This window comes from Pan paniscus, chromosome 18 (assembly GCF_029289425.2).
Source record: "Pan paniscus chromosome 18, NHGRI_mPanPan1-v2.0_pri, whole genome shotgun sequence".
Classification (NCBI taxonomy): Eukaryota; Metazoa; Chordata; class Mammalia; order Primates; family Hominidae; genus Pan; species Pan paniscus.
The window spans coordinates 19,516,342-19,536,900 of record NC_073267.2 but is presented as its reverse complement, the minus strand read 5'-3'; the positions used below and the strand labels follow the sequence as shown (position 1 = coordinate 19,536,900).

The 20,559-nt window shown below is 44.4% G+C and overlaps 1 protein-coding gene across 1 annotated transcript in view; it reads left to right on the top strand.

Moving 5' to 3' along the window:
* LOC129394166 (BOS complex subunit NOMO3-like) overlaps window positions 1–20,318 on the top strand; it is a 29,085-nt gene extending 8,767 nt beyond the window's left edge. The window contains exons 4-12 of the mRNA XM_055099452.2: window positions 1,910–2,010; window positions 3,832–3,938; window positions 6,159–6,231; window positions 9,680–9,832; window positions 10,716–10,853; window positions 11,186–11,275; window positions 14,486–14,591; window positions 14,775–14,920; window positions 20,279–20,318. Of these exons, the coding sequence (XP_054955427.2) occupies window positions 1,910–2,010; window positions 3,832–3,938; window positions 6,159–6,231; window positions 9,680–9,832; window positions 10,716–10,853; window positions 11,186–11,275; window positions 14,486–14,591; window positions 14,775–14,785 (779 nt within the window). The 3' untranslated portion in view covers window positions 14,786–14,920; window positions 20,279–20,318. The remainder of the gene's footprint in view (window positions 1–1,909; window positions 2,011–3,831; window positions 3,939–6,158; window positions 6,232–9,679; window positions 9,833–10,715; window positions 10,854–11,185; window positions 11,276–14,485; window positions 14,592–14,774; window positions 14,921–20,278) is intronic.
* The last annotated feature ends 241 nt before the right edge of the window (window positions 20,319–20,559 follow it).

The window sequence follows — 20,559 nt, the reverse complement described above, 5'->3', positions numbered from 1 at the left end:
AATGCTATCATGCAGGGAACTTTTTAATATCTGGTTTCTTTCACTCAACATTATGAACTTTATCTGTATCATTTGTAGCTTTAGTTCATTCTCTTTGCTGTTCAGAATTCTGATGCATAAATATAAAATTATTTATATTTTATAAAATATTTATATTTTATTTTCTTTTTTTCTTTTTTTTGAGACTGAGTCTCGCTCTGCTGCCCAGGCTGGAGTGTGATCTCGGTTCACTGCAACTTCTGCCTGGGTTCAAGCAATTCTTGTGCCTCAGCCTCCTCAGTAGATGAGATTACAGGTGTGCACCACCACACCCAGCTAATTTTTGTATTTTTAGTAGAGATGGGGTTTCATCATGTTGACCCAGGTTGGTCTCGAACTCCTGACCTGAAGTGATCTGCCCGCTTTGGCCTCCCAAAGTGTTGGGATTATAGGCAAGAGCCACCACGCCTGGCCTATATTTATATTTTATATTCATATTTTGTATCAGTGATCTCTTCTACTGTTGATGGCCATTTGAGTTGCTTACCGATTTTGGCCACTAAGAGTAGTGCTCCTGTGAACATTCTTGTATGTATATTTTGATACATGTGTGTCTGCATTTTTGCTGAGTATATCACAGGAGTAAAGTTGCTGAGCCATAGAGCTGATACATGCTCAGCTTTAGGTGTTTGCAAACATCCAAAGTGGATGCACCAGTTTGTGTTCTCCCAGCAGTGTACAAGGGTTTCCATTGCTCCACATCCTAACCTACACTTGGTATCGTCAGTTTTTTTTAATTTTAGCCCTTCTGGTAGGGGTGTGGTATTATCTCACTGTGGCCTTGATTTACATTCCACTGATGGCCAATGAGGTTTCACACTTTTTCGTATGTTTATGTTTATTTGCCATGGGCTAGCTATTTTTGTAAGATTCCTGTTCAAGTCTTTTGCCCATTTTTTATTGGAGTCTTTGTGTGTGTGTGTGTGTGTGTGTGCACGTGCATGTATGCGTGCAAGCACGTGTGTAATTCATCTTAACTGAAAATCTCATCTCATGGTTTTCCATTTTTTTCTCTACTCATTACTCCATATTCTTCCTAACCTTTCAAAAACTCAACCTTAACCCCTATTATGATGAACTCTTCAGTTAAAAAATGGAGTTAATTGCTGATATTGAAAAATCAAGAGATGGTATATAAAATCCAGATTTCCAGTTTTTCGGAGAAGTTGGAAGCTCTGGCAAAGCATGGTAGTGGTTGGCAGACTTGAGTGGCAGTTGTCTCCTTTCAATTTGCCACAGTCCCCCTGAGGATGCTCCGCTTACTTCGAACCCATGAAGCCCCTGTGGCCCTGGAGTTTGTGTTCCTGGTTTAACATGGCTGAGCTCATGTCCTTGGTCAGAGAACAGATCCAGAGCCAGACTTTTAGGGTCGAATTGGGGCTCTGTCACTCAGAAGCTCTGTGATCTTGGGAGCTCCTTTAACCTTTCTGTGCCTTAATTTACCCCTCAGTAAATTGCAGCTATTACTGCCTGTCTCTTAAGATAATTGTGAGGATTAAAGGCACTCAGCTCAGTGCCTGGTCGGTGATGAGCATTCAGGAAATAAAATTATTTGGTGCTCACTGAATTTTCACTGGAACTCTGAGATATAACTTAGCTGAAAGGCGTTGTAAAATTATTTTATACTCTAAACACGAATTCCCTCTGGGGCAGGAAACCAGGAGGCTAGGGGGATAGGGGTGAGAGGGAGACTTTTCCCAGAATACTTTTTTGTACCTTTGGATTTGGAAACACACGAGTGTATTAAGTGTTCAAAAGTGAAATGAAATCTGAATAATAAAAATACATTCTACTTAGGTTCACTGTTCCCCAAAACTAAGCTTGCCTTTGTGTCTTGTGCCCCCGTTTCCTCCCCTGCTTCGTTCCTCAGAGCCGACGACCGTGGAACTCCATGTGGATGGAGTCAGTGACATCTGCACAAAGGGCGGAGACATCAACTTTGTCTTCACTGGGTTCTCTGTGAATGGCAAGGTTTGTCTTTGGAACTTGATTATTTTTCCTGTTCACTCTATAATGTATACTAAATCCTTTTTTAAAAAAATGCAGGATACTTTAACCTGGGGACTTTGATCCCACAGGGGACCCATGGATAAGTGGCAAGGGAGCCTGTGAACTCTGTACTTCATCCTGTGTAGAACGCAGCAGGTGTATTTAGGAGTGAGATTGAGGTTGCTGGTCATCCCCTCTGCTCCCAGAGCATAGGCTGTTGGTGTTTTTATTTTTTTATTTTTTATTTTGAGACAGGGTCTTGCTCTATTGCCCAGGCTGGAGTGCAGTGGTGCAATCTTGACTCACTGCAGCCTCCACCTCCCAGGTTCAAGTGATTCTCCTGCCTCACCCTCCCGCTCCTTCACCCTCCCGAGTAGCTAGGATTACAAGTGTGTGCCACCATGCCTGGCTAATTTTTGTATTTTCAGTAGAGATGAGCTTTTGCTGTGTTGGCCAGGCTGGTCTCAAACTCCTGACCTCAGGTGATCTGCCTGCCTCCACCTCCCATAGTGCTGGGATTACAGGTGTACGCTGTGCACCCAGCCGCTGTTAGTGTTTATGTCAGGGATGGCCTTTTACAGGGATGCCGAATTGGAAGGACGCACTCTCTAAGCCTTGTGGCATCTTGCTGTCCCTGTGGGTGAATTGAAGTCAGCTTCTCCCAGAGAGAGCGTGCATCTGCTTCTGACACTTACCTAGGAGGATTCCCATCATTTAAGTTCTGAGATTTTTTTGGACCGCCACGGTGGTGTGAATTTAGAGTCCTAACGGGTGTGTGCCCCAGCTCTCGCGATTCAGATTCTCAGGGGAGAGTCGTTTTTCCTCCACCCGCCCTGTGCCTGAGGTTGAGATGTGCTTCCTTCCTTCCTGTCCTTCCTTCCTTCCTGTCCTTCTCTTCATGATGGGCTTCTTTCTCCTCTACCTTTGCGGTGAGGGGGAGGCCCTGCCATCCCAGCTGTATGTGTGGGCTTCTTGTTAGAGATGGGGATCTTGGGTAGTTTTTTCTTTATCGATGGTTTGCAAAATAATGGTGAATCTTTTTTTATTTTTATTTTTATTTATTTATTTTTTTGAGACAGAGTCTCGCTCTGTGGCCTAAGGTGGAGTGCAGTAGCGCAGTCTCTCTCACCACAACCTCCACCTCCTGGGTTTGAGCAATTCTCCTGCCTCAGCCTCCCCAGTAGCTGGGATTACAGGTGTGTGCCACCTGACCCAGCTAATTTTTATATTTTTATTTTTATGTATATTTACTTTTTTTTTTTTTTTTTTTTTGAGATGGAGTCTCCCTCTGTCACCCAGGCTGGAGTGCAGTGGCACGATTGCAGCTTACTGCAACCTCCGCCTCCTGGGTTCAAGTGATTCTCCTGCCTCAGCCTCAGGAGTAGCTGGGATTACAAGCATGTGCCGTGACGTTCAGCTAATTTTTGTATTTTTAGTAGAGAGAGGGTTTCACCATGTTGGCCAGGCTGGTCTCAAACTCCTGGCCTCAAGTGGTCTGCCTGCCTCAGCCTCCCAAAGTGCTGGGATTACAGGCGTGAGCCACCACACCCACCCAGACCAATAATGGTGAATCTATAACTGATGATGTCTTAGATTCATTGAAATAGAGTCTTATTTTACTGTTACTGTTCCCTCTCCTACCTCATCCCCAGGAAACATATCCATGATTTATATCATCTTTTCAATGGGATTCTTGACCCAAAGAGGGTTCCTGGCTCCACCTGGGAGTTGTAAGCAGGGCTGCCAGTGCTTTGAGAGGAGGGTGCTTTGCTGGGTGGGCCCTAACTTTCTTCTCCATGGCAGGTCCTCAGCAAAGGGCAGCCCCTGGGTCCTGCGGGAGTTCAGGTGTCTCTGAGAAACACTGGGACCGAAGCAAAGATCCAGTCCACAGTTACACGGCCTGGCGGAAAGTGAGTAGCGTCCTGTCTCTTAGTGTTGCCTTAGAGCCGGGCTCTGACAGGGGTCATGGAGCTGGGTTTGGGAGTTTGGATTCAGGGAGTTCTGGGTTCAGATCCTGATTCAGCCTCTTAACTTTGGGTGAGTTCATGCCCCTCAGAGTGCTGAGTTCCCCACATGTGAAATGGAATCCATTTGACCCATCTTGCCTAGCACTGATGGGATGATTAAATATGAGTTCATACTGGCCAGGCATATTGGCTTGCGCCTATAATGCCAGCACTTCGGGAGGCCAGGATGGGAGGATCACTTGAGTTCAGGAGTTCGAGACCAGCCTGGACAACATAGGGAGACTCAATCTCCACAAATAATTTTAAAAATTATATCAAGTAGAGTCCCACGGGGGAAAACAATTAGCTGGGTGTGGTGGCATGCTCCTGTGGTCGCAGCTACTCGGGAGGCTGAGGCGGGAGGATTGCTTGAGCCTGGAAGGTTGAGGCTGCAGTGAGCCGTGATCATGTGCCACTGTGCTCCAGCCTCGGCAGCAGAGCAAGACCCTGTCTGAAACAAACAAAAAAAGAGTTAATACCCATAAAGCACCTGCTTCAAGGCCTGGGGCTTAGTGGGTCTTCATTTAGCAGCTCAGCCTGGCTCTGGAGCCTGCCAGCCTGGGCTTGAATCCCAGCTCCCCCATTTGCTGGCTGGTTGACCTAGGGCAAGTTCCTTAACCCCTCTGTGCCTCAGTTTCCTCTTTCGTAAATGAAGATAATTGTGGAACCTATCTCCTAAGGTACTGGAAAGATGAAATTAATATTATTACTTCAAGCTGCCTGGCATATTAGCTCAAATAGGTTAGCTCAGTTATGATTAGAAAAAATCATTATCATTATTATAGCAAAACTGCTTTGTAGTTGGAACAGATGCCTAGCTGACCTTGCTGAGTCAGATTTAAAGCATTTATTTAATGGATGTATATAGTTGAGTTGTAAATGTTAACAGATATGCCAAGATTAATACCAGAATAGTTCAAACTGATAATTCCGAAAGCGTTCAAATCATTACTAACTCCGTTAATATACAAACTGAGTAAATTGCAAAATAGAAGTTTATAATGAGTCTGTCAGTAAGTTATTCAATTTTAAAGTTATTATTGTTGAAACTAGTTTTCATTTTTGAAATAACATTTACTTCTGCTTGACTGGTGCCTCTCCAGCCCTGGTGTGTAGCAGGAATATGGAGCTGTCATTTTTTTTCTGGGCTAGTAATTTGATGTTGACCTTACTAGAAAAAAATAGTGTCTTGAGCCTTCTAAATACCTTTCATCTGCACTAACTGAAACAATGAAACATGTAGCACTGGGCTATTATGAAAATGAAATAGAAGCTCAATCTTACCAATACTTGTAGTAATGTGATTTCCAAGCCCTATCCAGTTATTGCAGGCAAGATTTGATACAATAAAATACCACAGAAGAAGAAATCAAATGCATTTTCTAGTTCATTTCACTGGACTTAGCCTCCTCATTTGTCAGTTGCCTTACAAATTTGAAGGGATAAACATGTTAGTATACTGGCAGCAGCATTTCCAGCTTTAGCTCGGCTCACTCTGGTGTTAGTCTGTCTATGGCTAGTAGAGTAATTTTCATCAGCTGCTGGTTTCTTATCTCAGTTGCTTTGTGCAAAAACCCAGAATGACTTATCTGTGTTTCTCTAAAGCCTTTTTTCTGGGATTCAAAGCTTGTGATAGTTTACCCTGCCCTGTGTCATTTGCATCATCTTGGGTCAGCGTCCCCCTCAGCCTGTGCATCTGTTCTGTTCTTTTTCACCCCACTTCTCCCTTCCCATGTGTTTCCTTGGACACTTCTGTCCCCTTCTCCTTGTCAGTTCATGCCTGTCACCTCTGTCAAACCCAGTCGAATGTTCTGTGACTGGTCCCTGCTGTGCTACAAGGATTGGTTTTATGCCAGAAATCCTTGAGATTAAGGGAGACGTAAGCACTCCTCTTTCCGATCAGCACATGGAGCACCCCTCTTGGCACACAGTAAGTGCTCAATAAGCGCTCTTTTATGCAGATTTGTACAGTGAAGGATTGAATTTCATTCATGCTCATTTAACAAGCTAATGGAAGTTTGCGATAATTCCAACATTGTTTTCTTGTGCTGCCAACATTAGTCATAGAATTAGAAATACTTGGGTTGTTTGGAGAAAGTTAAATGGTTATTTTTTATGTCTTAGGTTTGCATTTTTTAAAGTTCTGCCTGGAGATTATGAAATCCTCGCAACTCATCCAACCTGGGCGTTGAAAGAGGTGAGTGTGACAGCTACGTCTATAGCCATGCCAATAATATGCTGGTCTTGGGACAGATGTAGGGCTTTTCAATTTAGGATATGAAAAGAATTTATGGTTTCTCCAGGACCAGATGAAGAACCAATGGTGCTGTTGTTTAGCTTGGTAGTTATTTATAAGGTGTAACTCCTCACTGTAGCAGATGTTGCTTGTGTTAGTTTCAGTTTTAGGTGACAGTGTTGTCTTCCTGCTGTGAAATAGATCTGTTTTATTAACTATAGCTATTTTAAACTAAATCAACAACAGAAGGCCCTGACGAGATTTATTTGTTGTTCTTTTTTCAGCCTGAAACAGAAATCTGTAAATATACTAAACATTCTAGAAACTGTGGTACGCGTGACCAAGGAGAATGTATGAGAATGTTTATTGCAGCTTTGTTTGTAATAGCAAAATATTGTAAACAACCTAAATGCCTTTTAAGAGAAGAATGGATTGGGGTTCCATCATACAATAGGCTGCTATATGTCAGCAGTAATGAATGAACCAGAGCTACATATATCAATGTAACTACATTTAAAAACAGAGTTGAAGGAAATATGATTTTAAATACTTGTGATAATCATTTATGGATACAGTCTTTTTTTTTTTTTAAAGACGGAGTCTCACTCTGTTGTCAAGACTGGAGTGCAGTGGCGTGATCTTGGCTTATTGCAACCTCGGTCTTCTGTGTCCAAGCGAGTCTCCGGCTTCAGTCTCCTGAGCAGCTGAATTACAGGGATGTGCCACCACGCCCAGCTAATTTTTGTATTTTTAGTATATATGGGATTTTGCCATGTTGGCCAGGCTGGTCTCGAACTCCTAGCCTCAAATGATCCACCAGCCTCGGGCTCTCAAAGTGGTGGGATTACAGGTATAAACCAGTGCACTCGGCCAGATACAGTCTTTTTTTTTTTTTTTTTGCAACAGGGTCTTGCTCTGTTGCCCAGGCTAGAGTACAGTGACATATTCATGGCTCATTGCAGCCTCTGGTTCCTGGCCTTAGGTGATCCTTCCACCTTGGCCTCCCAAGGATCTGGAACTGCAGGCGTGTGCCACTGCCCCTAGCTAAGGATACAGTCTCTTTTTTTTGAGATGAAGTCTTGCTCTTGTTGCCCAGGCTGGAGTGCAGTGGGGCGCTCTCGGCTCATTGCAACCTCCGCCTCTTGGGTTCAAGCGATTCTCCTGCCTCAGCCTCCTGAGTAGCTGGGGTTACAGGCGCCTGCCACCATGCCCAGTTAATTTTTGTATTTTTAGTAGGGACAGGGAGGATACGGTCTTATGTAGAAAAATTATGAAGACACGTATGGGAATAGCAGACGCTGTTCAAAATGATACTGACTTCTAGAGAAAGAGGGAGGAGGGGGACTTCGGGGTACGCCAGCATCTTGAATTGTATTTTTTTAAATTTCTTTAGCTGGTTAGAAGGTATGTAAGTGTTTTTTAGCATATCTTTTTTTGTTTGACTGAAATAGTTTATAGTCAAAGATCAAAAAAGGAACTCCACCTAGTAGGTGAGGTTCTGTAATAGTCGTGAAAGACCAAATTGAAATAAGACTTAAGGGACATCTTGACATGTTAGCTTCTGTGTTAGTATTGAAGCTGTATCTCATTTTTGCTAAAGAAGCATTGGAATCAGTATTTCAGCTTCTACTCTATAAGTTTTATTATTATTTTTACTCTGTAGGTTTTACGCACTTATAATTGATGATAGTTTCACACCTAGATGTCTCTTCTTACTGTTTATGACTTTTGGTTTTGGGGGTTTTTCTCTTCTGCAGCAACATTTAAAAATATTTTATTCGAGGCTGGGCGCAGTTGCTCATGCTGTAATTCCAGCATTTTGGGAGGCTGAGGTGGGTGGATCACTTGAGGTCAGGAGTTCGAGACCAACCTGGCCAACATGGTGAAACCGCATCTCTACTAAAAATAGAAAAAAATTAGCCAGGAATGGTGGCATACACCTGTAATCCCAGCTACTCGGGAGGCTGAGGCAGGAGAATCGCTTGAACCTGGGAGGTGGAGGTAGCAGTGAGCCAAGATTGCACCACTGCACTTCAGCTTGGGTGACAGAGTGAGACTCCATCTCAAAAAAAAAAAAAAATTTTATTCGAAATGAAAGAGCTTACACATTTATAAATAGAAGAGATTTTAAGGTTTACATTGTATGTTAATTGTCTGCATAGAAGAATCTGAGTTTATTAATATGAGATTGGGATTTTCAAGTAAAGCATGTTGTTAGAAGTCAGGATAATATTTATCCTCCTGGGGTGTTAGTGACTGGAAGCAAGTGTGAGGGCACTTCTGGCTTGCTGGTGCTATTCTGTTGGGTAACCAGTGCCCAATTTGTGACAAGCCCTGTGCTGTGTGCTTAGAATCTGTACACTTTTCTCTGTGTTTATTGTACCTTAACAAAAATGTTTAAAAATATACACATATTGTGAAAAGAACAACTTAAGGCAAATTAAACAGAGTTTAATTGAGCATAGAACAATTTGTCAATTGGGCAGCCCCCTGAGCCAGAATAGGTTTACAGCGACTGTGGCACTGTTGCGTGATTGGAAAGGGCTTATGGACAGAAAAAGAAAGTGACGGACAGAAAGTGGAAGTGAGGTACAGAAACAGTTGGATTGGTTACAGCTGGACGTTTGTCTTATTTGCACATGGTTTGAACAGTTGGCTGCCTGTGAGTAGTTGAAGGGTGGCTGCTTGAATTGGCTGAGACTTGGCAACACGTACAGAGAAACCTTTAGGCCAAACTTAAAATATGTAAGGAGGCAGCTTTAGGCTAATCTTCAGTTAACACTATATATCATTAAAAATAGAAAAAAAGGCAAAATATGCTCATTAAAAAAATTGGAACATATAGAGGAATATAAAGCAGTGGAAACAAATTTTGGAAGCTGGAAAAGTATACAAGTAAAATAGCACCATATAGACAAAATCATTATTATTTACATTTTGCCTCATTTCCTTTCACTTCATTTTGGGCATTAAAAAATAATGATAAGCCAGGCATGGTGGCTCACACCTGTAATCCCAGCACTTTGGGAGGCTGAGGCGGGCGGATCACCTGAGGTCAGGAGTTCGAGACCAGCCTGGCGAACATGGTGAAACCCTGTCTCTACTAAAAACACAAAAATTAGCCGGGCGTGGTGGCGAGCGCTTGTAATCCCTGCTACTTGGGAGGCTGAGGCAGGAGAATCTCTTGAACCCAGGAGGCAGAGGTTGCAGTGAGCCGAGGTTGCGCCATTGCACTCAAGCCTGTGCGACATACTGAGACTCCGTCTCAAAAAAAGAAGTGATCATACTGAATAAGCAATTTTATAGATTACGTTTCCCAGTTAATATTTTAGCTTCAGCGTGTCCTCATGTTGTTAGGCACTTTGCAAGTGTTAATTTTTTTACAGGTTAAAATCTTTTTCTGTTACAGGCAAGCACCACAGTGCGTGTAACCAACTCCAATGCCAATGCGGCCAGTCCCCTCATCGTTGCTGGCTACAATGTGTCTGGCTCTGTCCGAAGTGATGGGGAGCCCATGAAAGGGGTGAAGTTTCTTCTCTTTTCTTCTTTAGTAACTAAAGAGGTAAGCAAAGAAAAGAACAAAAGAGATGGTGTGAGGGGTAGGAGGGTGGGGGAGTATAGCCCAGAACGTACTGTTGTAAGAAATGCAGGTCTGAGTTGATTTATCATTTTAACACTTAAGAATATCGTCTGTCTCAGGCCGGGTGTGGTAGCTCATGCCTGCAATCCCAGCACTTTGGGAGGCCAAGGTGGGTGGATCACTTGAGCTCAGGAGTTTTAGACCAGCCTGGCCAACATTATGAAACCCCGTCTCTACTAAAAATACAAAAACATTAGCCGGGCATGTTGGCACGTGCCTGTAGTCCCGGCTGCGTGGGAGGCTGAGGCAGTAGAATCGCCTGAACCCAGGAGGTGGAGGTTGCAGTGAGCCGAGATCACGCCACTGCACTCCAGCCTGGGTGACAGAGTGAGACTGTCTCAAAAAAAGAAAAAAATTCAAGAATATCATGTGTCTCTGTTGACTCACAAGACATTGCACATCTACACTGGGAGGCAGTGGTATGTGATGGAAAGTACACAGGCTTTGAAATCAGACCTGGGTTTAAACAAATCTCAGGTTTAAACAAATTCCTCTTCCTAGCTGTGCAACCCTGGGCCAGTCACATTACCTTCCTGAGCCTCCGTTTCCTTATTTGGAGAATGGTGACCCATCATAAGGAAGGACAGCCATGTCATCTTTCCCGGGAAGACTGTGCCAGTTTTTAACTTTGCAACTTGAATGTCAAGATTTTTGTTCCTTTTATCTGTATTAATGTGTCTTAGATTTCAGAAATACATATATTGACGTGAAACTTAAAAATATTTTCCTATAATGTGGCTAATTGATGGTATTCAGAACATGTAAATGGAAAAGGAAGTCTTGTCTTTTTTACCCCCTGGCATAGGATGTCCTGGGCTGCAATGTCTCACCAGTGCCTGGGTTCCAGCCCCAAGACGAGAGTCTGGTGTATTTGTGCTACACGGTCTCCAGAGAAGATGGCTCGTTCTCTTTCTATTCCTTGCCAAGTGGGGGCTACACTGTGGTGAGTGAAGCAGATTTCCGTTCTGTTTATGTCTGGGACTCTCATGACACAGTAAAAGCCAATGCTGTTTGGGTGTTAAAGGAAAAGATGGTTGGCCTGCAGTTCTCTGAACACGCTGTTAAGCAGTAACTTACTTAAGATGAGACACTCACCCCTTCGTAATAGCTACAAAAAGGGCAAGGCTTCCTCTTTTTGAATCTGCAACAGTTATGATGAATGTTTCTCTTGGTCTGTCTGAACCCCTTGTCATTTGTGGGCTGCTAGATCGATTATTAATATTGCTGATTGATCATGTTAGTGGTTCTTAGTGATTAAGAGACTCTTCCTTCCAGATTCCGTTCTATCGAGGGGAGAGGATTACCTTTGATGTGGCGCCTTCCAGACTTGACTTCACAGTGGAGCATGACAGCCTGAAAATCGAGGTAAGGCTTTTCTGTCTTCTGGAGGGACAGGTGTTTGAGTTCCCATCCCTAGGCACAGGTATTGCAAACGTGTTTTTAAAAAAAATCAATTATTTTATCTGGAAGGGCTGTTGGAAAAAATGCCATCTGGTATTATATTCTTACACATGGTGTCCTTATCGTAGAGAGCTGGATTCCTAGTTAAATCTACTCATTCAGTGAAATATATTTATTGATTGCCAGTGACATACGTTTCAGGCACCATCCAAGACTGGGGATACAGCAGTGACCAAAAGAGGCAAAAATGCTTGTCCCTGTGGACCTCATTTTTTTTTTTTTTTTTTTTTTTTAAGATAGGGTCTCACTGTGTGGCTCAAGCTGGAGTGCAGTGGTACGATCTCATCTCACTGCAGCCATTGCCTCCAGGGCTCAAGTGATCCTCCCACCTCAGCCTGTTGAGTAGCTGGGACCACAGGCGCGTGCCACCATGCCCAGCTAATTTTTGTATTTTTGTTAGTGATGGGGTCTCACCATGTTGCCCAGGCTGTTCTCTAACTCCTGGGTTCAAGTGATCTGCCTGCCTCGGCTTCCCAAAGTGTTGGGATTACAGGTGTGAGCCATCGCACCTGGCTAGACCTCATGTTCTAATGACAGGAAGGGTCAATACATGTATAGATGTATAAGTTAGAAAGTACAGTAGAAGGTGATAAGTGTTTTCTAGAAAAATAAAGGAAGAAAGGAGGTCGTACAGTATCAGGGTGGAGACAGGGGTTGCAGTTGTACATAGGGTGTTTTTGGGAAGTCCTCCCTGTGAAGGTGACATTTGAGCAACAACCTGAAGGGAAAGAACAAGAGAACCATACTTCACTCCTGCAGGAAGAGTGTGTAAGACTGAGGGAATGGCACGTGCAAAGGTCCTGAGGCAGGAGTGTGCTGAAGGGTTTGGGGCACCCCAAGGCGGCCAGGGTGGCTGGAGTGGAGGGAATGAGCAAGGAAGGAGGAGGCGGAAAGAGGGTCAGGGAGGTGACAGGGCAGATTGTGCAGGGCGTGGTGGGCCACTTTCCCTATAACTCTGGGTGAGAATTGGTGCCACTGGAAGGTTCCTAGCAGAGGAGTGGCGTGATCCTTCTGGCAGCTGCATTGAGGAGAGTTTGCAGGGTGTCAGGGTGGAAGTGGGAGACCAGTTGGGATGCCATGGCCGTAAACCAGGTGAGAACTGGCAGAGCTTGGACCGTGATGGTAGGAATGGGCAGTGTGATACATGGCTTGATAAACTGCCTAGACCCTCACATAAATGGTAAATGTATTTTTCATCTCACTTACGTCTCCTTTAATTACAGAAGTAGAAAATGGTTACTGTAGAAAATTGGCTAGCTAGAACAAATCCCAAAAGAAAATAACAGCCTCTCCTAAGTGGACTACCCAATGTTAGAGTTATCAAAGCAATTATATTTTAATCATTTTCTCTTAATATTACATTTGAAAGTACTGTGTTAAAATCGCTTAAACTGGCAGAAGCGGGCTTTTAGGTCATATGCACAGTGGGGTGCAGACTCTGCATTTTAAGATTCAGTGGAGTGTTTGACCGTTCTGCTGTACACTGGAGGGGAAAGAGAAGGGTAAGAAGATGAAGCCTTTACTTTGCTTCTCGTAGCTTGCAGAGAAGGATGGGGGCAGGTGAGCAGAGACAGCTATTCCCAGATTACAGCCAAATACATATTTTGAAAATGATGAATGGAATTTCAGGGAATGGGGCCCTGTAAGTTCCCTGAGGTCAGGTACCGTGTCTTATTCTTTACTGTTTTCCTAACATGTGATTTAGTGCCTGGCACATAGTAGGTGCCCAGCAAAAATATTTGTTGAATACATATGTGAATTAATAAGTAGGTAATGCATGGAATGAAACATGTCTTTTTGGAAAGATCAAGAAGGACTACCTGTCATGTGAGACCATCACTAAGAAACCATTTGCTGAAAAAAAAATAAAAAAATAAAAAAGAAGGGCTACCTGCATAAAAAGGAAGTCATTTAATTATTTAAAGCTTCATCTCAAATGCTGTTGCACACGTGCGTGCACACATTCATTCATTCAGTAGTCAGTTATTGAGTGCCTGCTGTGTACCAGGTGACTAAGACAGAAAAAGTCCCTGTCTCCATGAGGTAACATGCTAGTGGGAGGGAGACAACTAAGAAATCGAACGAGGACATTTCAGATACTGGTAAGTTTGATGAAGATACTAAAATAGGTTAGCAGTGGTGACCTTGGGGATACACAGATCAGGGCTGGAACTCAGTAACTGCAGAGAAAGCACAGGTGTGCTGCTCACAGGCGAGTGGGGCACAGACACAGACACAGACACATGGAGCATGGGACCACGTGTGAGCCAGTGATGGTGGTGGAGGAGGGTGGTCTAGGTGGATTTCTTCTTTTTTTTTTTTTCTTTTTTTTTCTTTGAGACAGAGTCTTGCTGCTTCACACAGGCTGGCACTATCTTGGCTCACTGCAACCTCCGCATCCCGAGTTGAAGCGATTCTCCTGCCTCAGCCTCCCGAGTAGCTGGGATTACAGGCGCCTGCCACCACATCTGGCTAATTTTTGTATTTTTAGTGGAGACAGGGCTTCACCATGTTGGCCAGGCTGGTCTTGGACTCCTGACCTCAAGTGATCTGCCTGCCTCGGCCTCCCAAAGTGCTGGGATTACAGGCGTGAACCACTGCGCCTGGCCTAGGTGGATTTCATAAGGACCTGTGTTCAGGTCATGGTGGAAAGACAGGAGGGGGCACGTGAGACCTTGCAGAGGTGGAATCCACAGGACTGATCGATGCTGGAGGAGCGGGGCGGGGCATCCGAAGTGATGCCGGGGTGTGCATGGGAGACTGGAGGAAGACGTGGGTCACCAAAATGGGGGCATCTGGAGGGGAGGAGATGGCACAGGGGTAAGGGTGGGGGGCTTCTAGAAGCTTGAGTCAGTGACCTTTTAACGAGGGAAGTAAGTCTCTAGACTTTTCTGTTGTTTGACGCTCAGCAGTGTGTTGGGAACACAACAGAGAAGACAGATGTGGGTAAAGTGAGAGGGAGCCCGGCTGGCACACAGGACCGGGGCACTGAGTGTTGGGAGGTGGGCGGCAGGAGCAGACATGGTAGGTGGTGGCCGGCGCAGCAGAAGGAGGCTTTGTGGCTCTGGCACAGGAGCACCTTCGAGCACCTTCTTCTTCTTCTTTGTTTTCTAGCCCGTGTTCCACGTCATGGGATTCTCCGTCACCGGGAGGGTCTTGAACGGACCCGAAGGAGATGGTGTTCCAGAAGCAGTAGTCACCCTGAATAACCAAATCAAAGGTGGGCTGACACAGCAGCCCCAGGCTGATGGCCAGCGCTGTTTTTGGATCACAGAGAGAAATGGAGAGGAACTGATGACTATATGAGAACATGGCAGCTTTTGGTCTCAAGTATTCTGGTGTACATGTAAGGATACACTGTTGTTTTTGGCTTATCTTCTGTTTGTGTGTTTTTGTTTTACAGTTAAAAGCTGATGGCTCATTCCGCCTTGAGAACATAACCACAGGGACATACACCATCCATGCTCAGAAAGAGCACCTCTACTTTGAAACGGTCACCATCAAAATTGCACCGAACACACCTCAGCTGGCTGACATTATTGCAACAGGGTAAGCTTATCGTGTGGATTTGGAAGCGCCAGTAAATATGCTGGCAGCCAGTGTAGAACAAAATGACCTGTGATCTGTGTGTCTTTGCCGAGCTTAAGAACTTAAGAAACATTAGTACTTTTTTTTTTTTTTTTTTTTTTGAGAGTCAGAGGCTTGCCCTGTTGCCCAGGCTGTAGTGCAGTGGTGCCATCTCGACTCACTGCAACCTCTGCCTCCCAGGTTCAAGTGATTCTCCTGCCTCAGCTTCCCAAGTAGCTGGGACTACAGGCGTGCCCCACCACACCCAGCTAATTTTTGTATTTTTTAGTAGAGACAGGGTTTCACTCTATGTTGGCCAGGCTGGTCTCAAAACTCCTAACCTCAGGCTGTCTGCCTGCTTTGGCCTCCCAAAGTGCTGGGATTATAGGTGTGAGACACTGCACCCGGCCAAGAAAGATTAGTTCTAAATCTTACAAACTGAAGGTACTGACATGTCGGATGCTTAATGAAAAGTCCCTTGCTTCAAATTAAAATGGGCTTGTGAAATTAAAAAATCTTTCATGTCTGACTTTCACGATCTTTCACAGGACCCCTCTTTGCTTAATCTTTGAGGATTTTTGGAAGATGGTATTGTTGGTTGAGAAAGCTTATTGGAAGATGCTTCAGGTCATTGGTGTAGTTCTTCCTGCTTGTAGTTACTCATTATACTATAAGTACAGGCAGGGACATCTTGTGGTTGAATTCATGTGGTTTTACCATCATCTGAAGCAAGATTGTGTAGTGCCAAGAACTTGGGCTTTGGAGTCAGATCCCAGATCCACCTGCATGTAACCTGCAGAACAGCTTTAGACATAACAGGTGCTCACAAAACAGTAGCTTAGAAGGAGAGTGCAGGGTCTGCTTGGGAGAAGCGCGGCATGAGCAAAGTCAGGCAGTCTCACAGCAGCATGAGGTGGCTGCGGGTGTAAAGCTGGGTGCTACTGGAGCAGAATATACTGGCAGGTGAAGGTGATGATGAGGCCAACCCCATAGCACCTCCTCACACCCCACCGGGGCATAGGGGCTTTCTCCCACTGGGGCCAACGGGCCGTGAGTGGTTTTGAGCATTAATTTAACAAGCTTTGATCATTGTTTTCAATAGGGCATTCTGAAAACAATGGCATGGAGTAGAGTGGCTTTGAAGGGGACAGGACTTGGGCACAGGAGGTCTGAAAGCAGAGACGACAAGGGCTTGCCTCGTAGGGAAGTCAGGGACAGACTGGTGAGATATTTAGGGTGCCCAGCTTGAGAGGTGTGATGGCTGGGGACAGAAAGAGAAGCCAGTTAGGTGATGAGGGTTCAGATTTGGCCACATTGGTCTGTAGGACCACTAGGTGGAGCTCTTCAATAGGCGCTTGGATGGATGGTCAATCCTGAAGATTCGGCTGCAGGTGGCAGCCAGGACCTCAAATATGTATGTGCAGGTAGAATTAGAAGAACAGTAGGCCAAAAACAGAGTGCCAGGTGGCCCAGGGGGGACCTAGGGAGCATGAGGTCATAGGAGCTAAGAAAGTAAGTTTGGGGTAGGAGGTAGTGCCCAACAGGGAGGTGCAGGGAGCTGAGCCCTGGTGAACACAGTCCCCTGGCTTGATCACTGAGGAGGCCACAGTGACTCTCTTCTGTAGACAGATGGAGGTCGAGGTCAAGGAGTCCAGTGGTGAATGGAAGACAGGGAAGCAAATTACCCTCAGAAAGTAATTCTTGGATTGAAGTCTTTCCCACCTTCCATAAACACTTTGTGCAATTACTCTAGATGAGGCACTGAAAAATGCTTCGTACCTAATAATTAATCAAACTAGTGTTCCAGAGATGGGGCTTTCACCCTACCAGGGAGACAGACTGAAGACAAATACATCTGTGGCCAGGCTTAATGCCTCACACCTGTAATCCATCCCAGCACCTTGGGAGGCGGAGGTGGGCGGATCGCTTGAGCCCAGGAGTTTGAGACCAGCCTGGGCAACTTGGCAAAACACCATCTCTACCAAAAATGCAAAAAGTAGCTAGTTTCATAACCTGGTCTAAAAATAAATAAATAAAGAGATAAAAATTAAAAGATAACAAGATTTTAAAAAAAGACAAAAAAGACAAATACATTTATGCTGCTAAATTATGGCAAGTGTTGTGCAGGGAAGAGATCAGGGTGCTGCAAGAAGAGCTAATTTAGAGTGGGAGCTCTGCAAGGCTCTCTGGGTTGCAGAGACCTTAGTAGAGACTAAAAGTTAGCTAAAGCAAATCTTCCCTAGTAGAGAAGCAGCATGCTCAGAGGCCTGCATAGGATAGGAAGGACCTGAAAGGCAGTCTGCGCAGCTGGAGGAGGTGGGTGAGGTCAGGGAGCTCTGGGGCCTTGTAGCCTTGCTTTGGGATTGGGCTTTGCTCCCTAATGCAGTGGAAACCCGTTAGGAGTTGTCTGTTGGTTGGCCGGGCACGGTGGCTCACGCCTATGATCTCAGCACTTTGGGAGGCTGAGGTGGGCGGATCATGAGGTCAGGAGTTCAAGCCCAGCCTGGCCAGCATGGTGAAACTCGGTCTGTACTAAAGATACAAAAGGTTGGCGGGGCATGGTGATGCGCGCCTGTAATCCCAGCAACTCAGGAGGCTGAAGCAGGAGAATCGCTTGAACCCGAGAGGCAGGGGTTGCAGTGAGCTGAGATTGCACCATTGCACTCCAGCCTGGCCGACAGGGTGAGATTCCGTCTCAAAAAAAAAAAAGAGTTATCAGTTGGCAAGGGAGCGATAGGGATCATGGTACTTTAAAAAGTTTGTTTTTCTTCCTGGCTGCTGTGTGGAGAATGGATTGGAGGAAAGCCATGGTGTGAATGGAGGGGCCAGATATGAGGCAGTGGTGGTTGTCTGGAGGAGATATGGTAGTGGCCGGGCCCAGGCGGCTGGCAGGCAAGGGAGCGAGGAGTAGATGGATTTGGTAGGTCACATGGAGAACACACCCACAGGCCTGTGCTGTTGAGGTTACAGGTTTCTTATTTGAGCCACTGGGTAGATGGAGGAGGCGCTGTTCACAGAGATGGAGGAAATATATTTATTTTCTCCTTTAAAGTAGAGTATTTGGGTCAAAGAAAGAAAAATAGCATTTGTTGAACATTTTTGGAAAATCTGTTTTTTTTATTGGCCGACGTAGTACATTTGCCTTTTTAGCACACTGATACTTCTTACTATTTCTTTTCCTTTTTATTTTTTTTGAGACAGGGTCTTACTCTGTTGACCAGGCTGGAGTACAGTGGCGCCATCTCGGCTCACTGCAGCCTCCGCCTCTCGGGTTCAAGTGATTCTCCTGCCCCAGCCTCCTGAGTAGCTGGGATTACAGGCTAATTTTTATATTTTTTAGTAGAGATGTGGTTTTGCCGTGTTGGCTAGGCTGGTCTCGAACTCCTGACCTCAAGTGACCCACCCGCCTCGGCTTCCCAAAGTGCTGGGCTTACAGGCTGAGCCATGGTGCCTAGTCTTCCTTTAAAGTAAAATAAAAAAATTACTCAATTTATTGTAAAAACAAACTCTTTGGCTTCTGTCCAAATGACTGTGAAAATAGATTTCTCTCAATATCCACCAATATTACCTGTTTCTGTCCATATATGTATTTAAACCCTGTTGAAAGAATTTATTGATACAAATCAATTTTTAAGGGCTTCAGTATAACGGAACCTTTTTCTACCACCCTTTTGGTTTATTTTTCCAAACTAAGCCAGTATAGATTTGAGGTTTAGGGAGAATAGGCACTTCTTTTTAATAAGAATATGGGCTAAAACAGATCTTATGGTTCAAATATTTACAACTTAAGGAGGCAAAGAGATTTGATAGGAAATAGACAAGGTGATGTGTCCCCTGACAGGTACACAAATCAAGAGAATATGACAGGTCCTTGGGAATGATTGTGTCAGTGTTCGCTTCCCATCCTTTTATTCTGAAAGTTCACAGTAGGGGAATGTGAGAACCAAAATGCATATGCTAGGTCAGGGATTGGGACACTTTCTCTGTGGAGAGCCAGAGAATAACTGTTTTAGGCTGCGTGAGCCATACGGTCTCTAGGACCACAGCTGAGATAGACAATTTGTAAATGAATGGGCAGAGCGCAACACAACTACATTTTTGGACACCACAGTTTGCATTTCATGTAATTTTTACATGTGAAACATTATCTTTCTTTTTTTTTTTTTTTTAACTTTAACCACTTAAGAGTGTACAATTCTTTTTCTCGGCTTGCAGTTCATCACAAACGGGAGGGGGGCCCTGACTTGGTCCTTGGGTGGTAGTTTGCTGACCCATGCTGGAGATAGTGAGCTCATATGGCTGGGCAGTCCCTTCACTCTGAAGAAATGGCTGTGTTTTTCATGATTCCTAGATTTCACATACACAATCTTCCACCATTTCCTTGTGTTTTCCACTGTTTTTTTATTTGAGGCGGAGTGGTGGTTCCAACATTTAATGTACCCCTAATTGTCAGAATCCAACATTCTTGATTATCTTTATGTCAAAAGTGACTAATTTTTATCTAAAATGATTGTTGAAGATTCTTTAAAAGGAACAGTTGAAAAGACAACTGTGACCCCCAGCTGGGATGTACTATTACACTTTAACACACCAGCTGCTTCAGAAATGAAGACCAGCACTGCAAGGATGATGGTCGTTGTAGGGGGGCCTCTCATGTGTTATTCGAGGGATGCCTTGCAACACCTTACTCCTTATTTAGAATCTCAAATCTGAATCATTACCTTAATAGGGCTTTTCAGTTATAAGTTACATTTGTGGCTCCTACCTCCCAAGGAGTTCAATTTTAGCTTTGCATTTTTTAACTTAATTACCTTTTCTGTTCCAATCTCCCAGTTTGCTTTCATCCATGTATTATATATAATCACAAGCAAGGAAGACGTCATTGATAATCCTGACTTATTTGATGGCCTGGTAATGCCACAGTTTCTTAGGCAGCTTAGAGCTCTTGCTTTTAAGGGCTAGCCCACATTCTCAGTCCAAGGCCGCTCCGCTGTCAACGATCCAATTACTGGAAACGTTTTTATTATCTGCAGGTTTTCTTAAAATTGCCTCTGCGGTGGGGGATTGCCAGATGTCACCCGGAACACACAAACAGCCCCACTATGGGCCCCTGTTCTGTAGAAAGATGCCCAGTCTTGCTTCTGAAGGTTGCTTTTTAAAACCAGAATGAAGGTTGCTTTTTAAAACCAGAATCATCTGGACTGCATTCTGTCTCTTCATTAAGATTAGACTATTCTCAGGAACAAGGGCTGGGAGAGGGCAGCATCTTTTTTGGTCGATAAGAGCCTTTCCTGTTATAATTGAGTCCTTGTGCTGGAATGAATGGTCTTCTCTTTGCAGGTTCAGTGTCTGTGGTCAGATATCAATCATTCGCTTCCCCGACACCATCAAGCAGATGAATAAATACAAAGTTGTCCTGTCATCTCAAGACAAGGACAAGTCTTTGGTCACCGTGGAGACAGATGCTCATGGATCATTTTGTTTTAAAGCAAAACCAGGGACTTACAAAGTGCAGGTGTGTTGCATTGTTTTAAATTTAAAATGTTTTGAGAAAAAGCAGTGATTTTTAGAAGGGTTATTAGGTTGAATGGGGTTAGAGAAGGAGCATTCCAGTTTCCAAC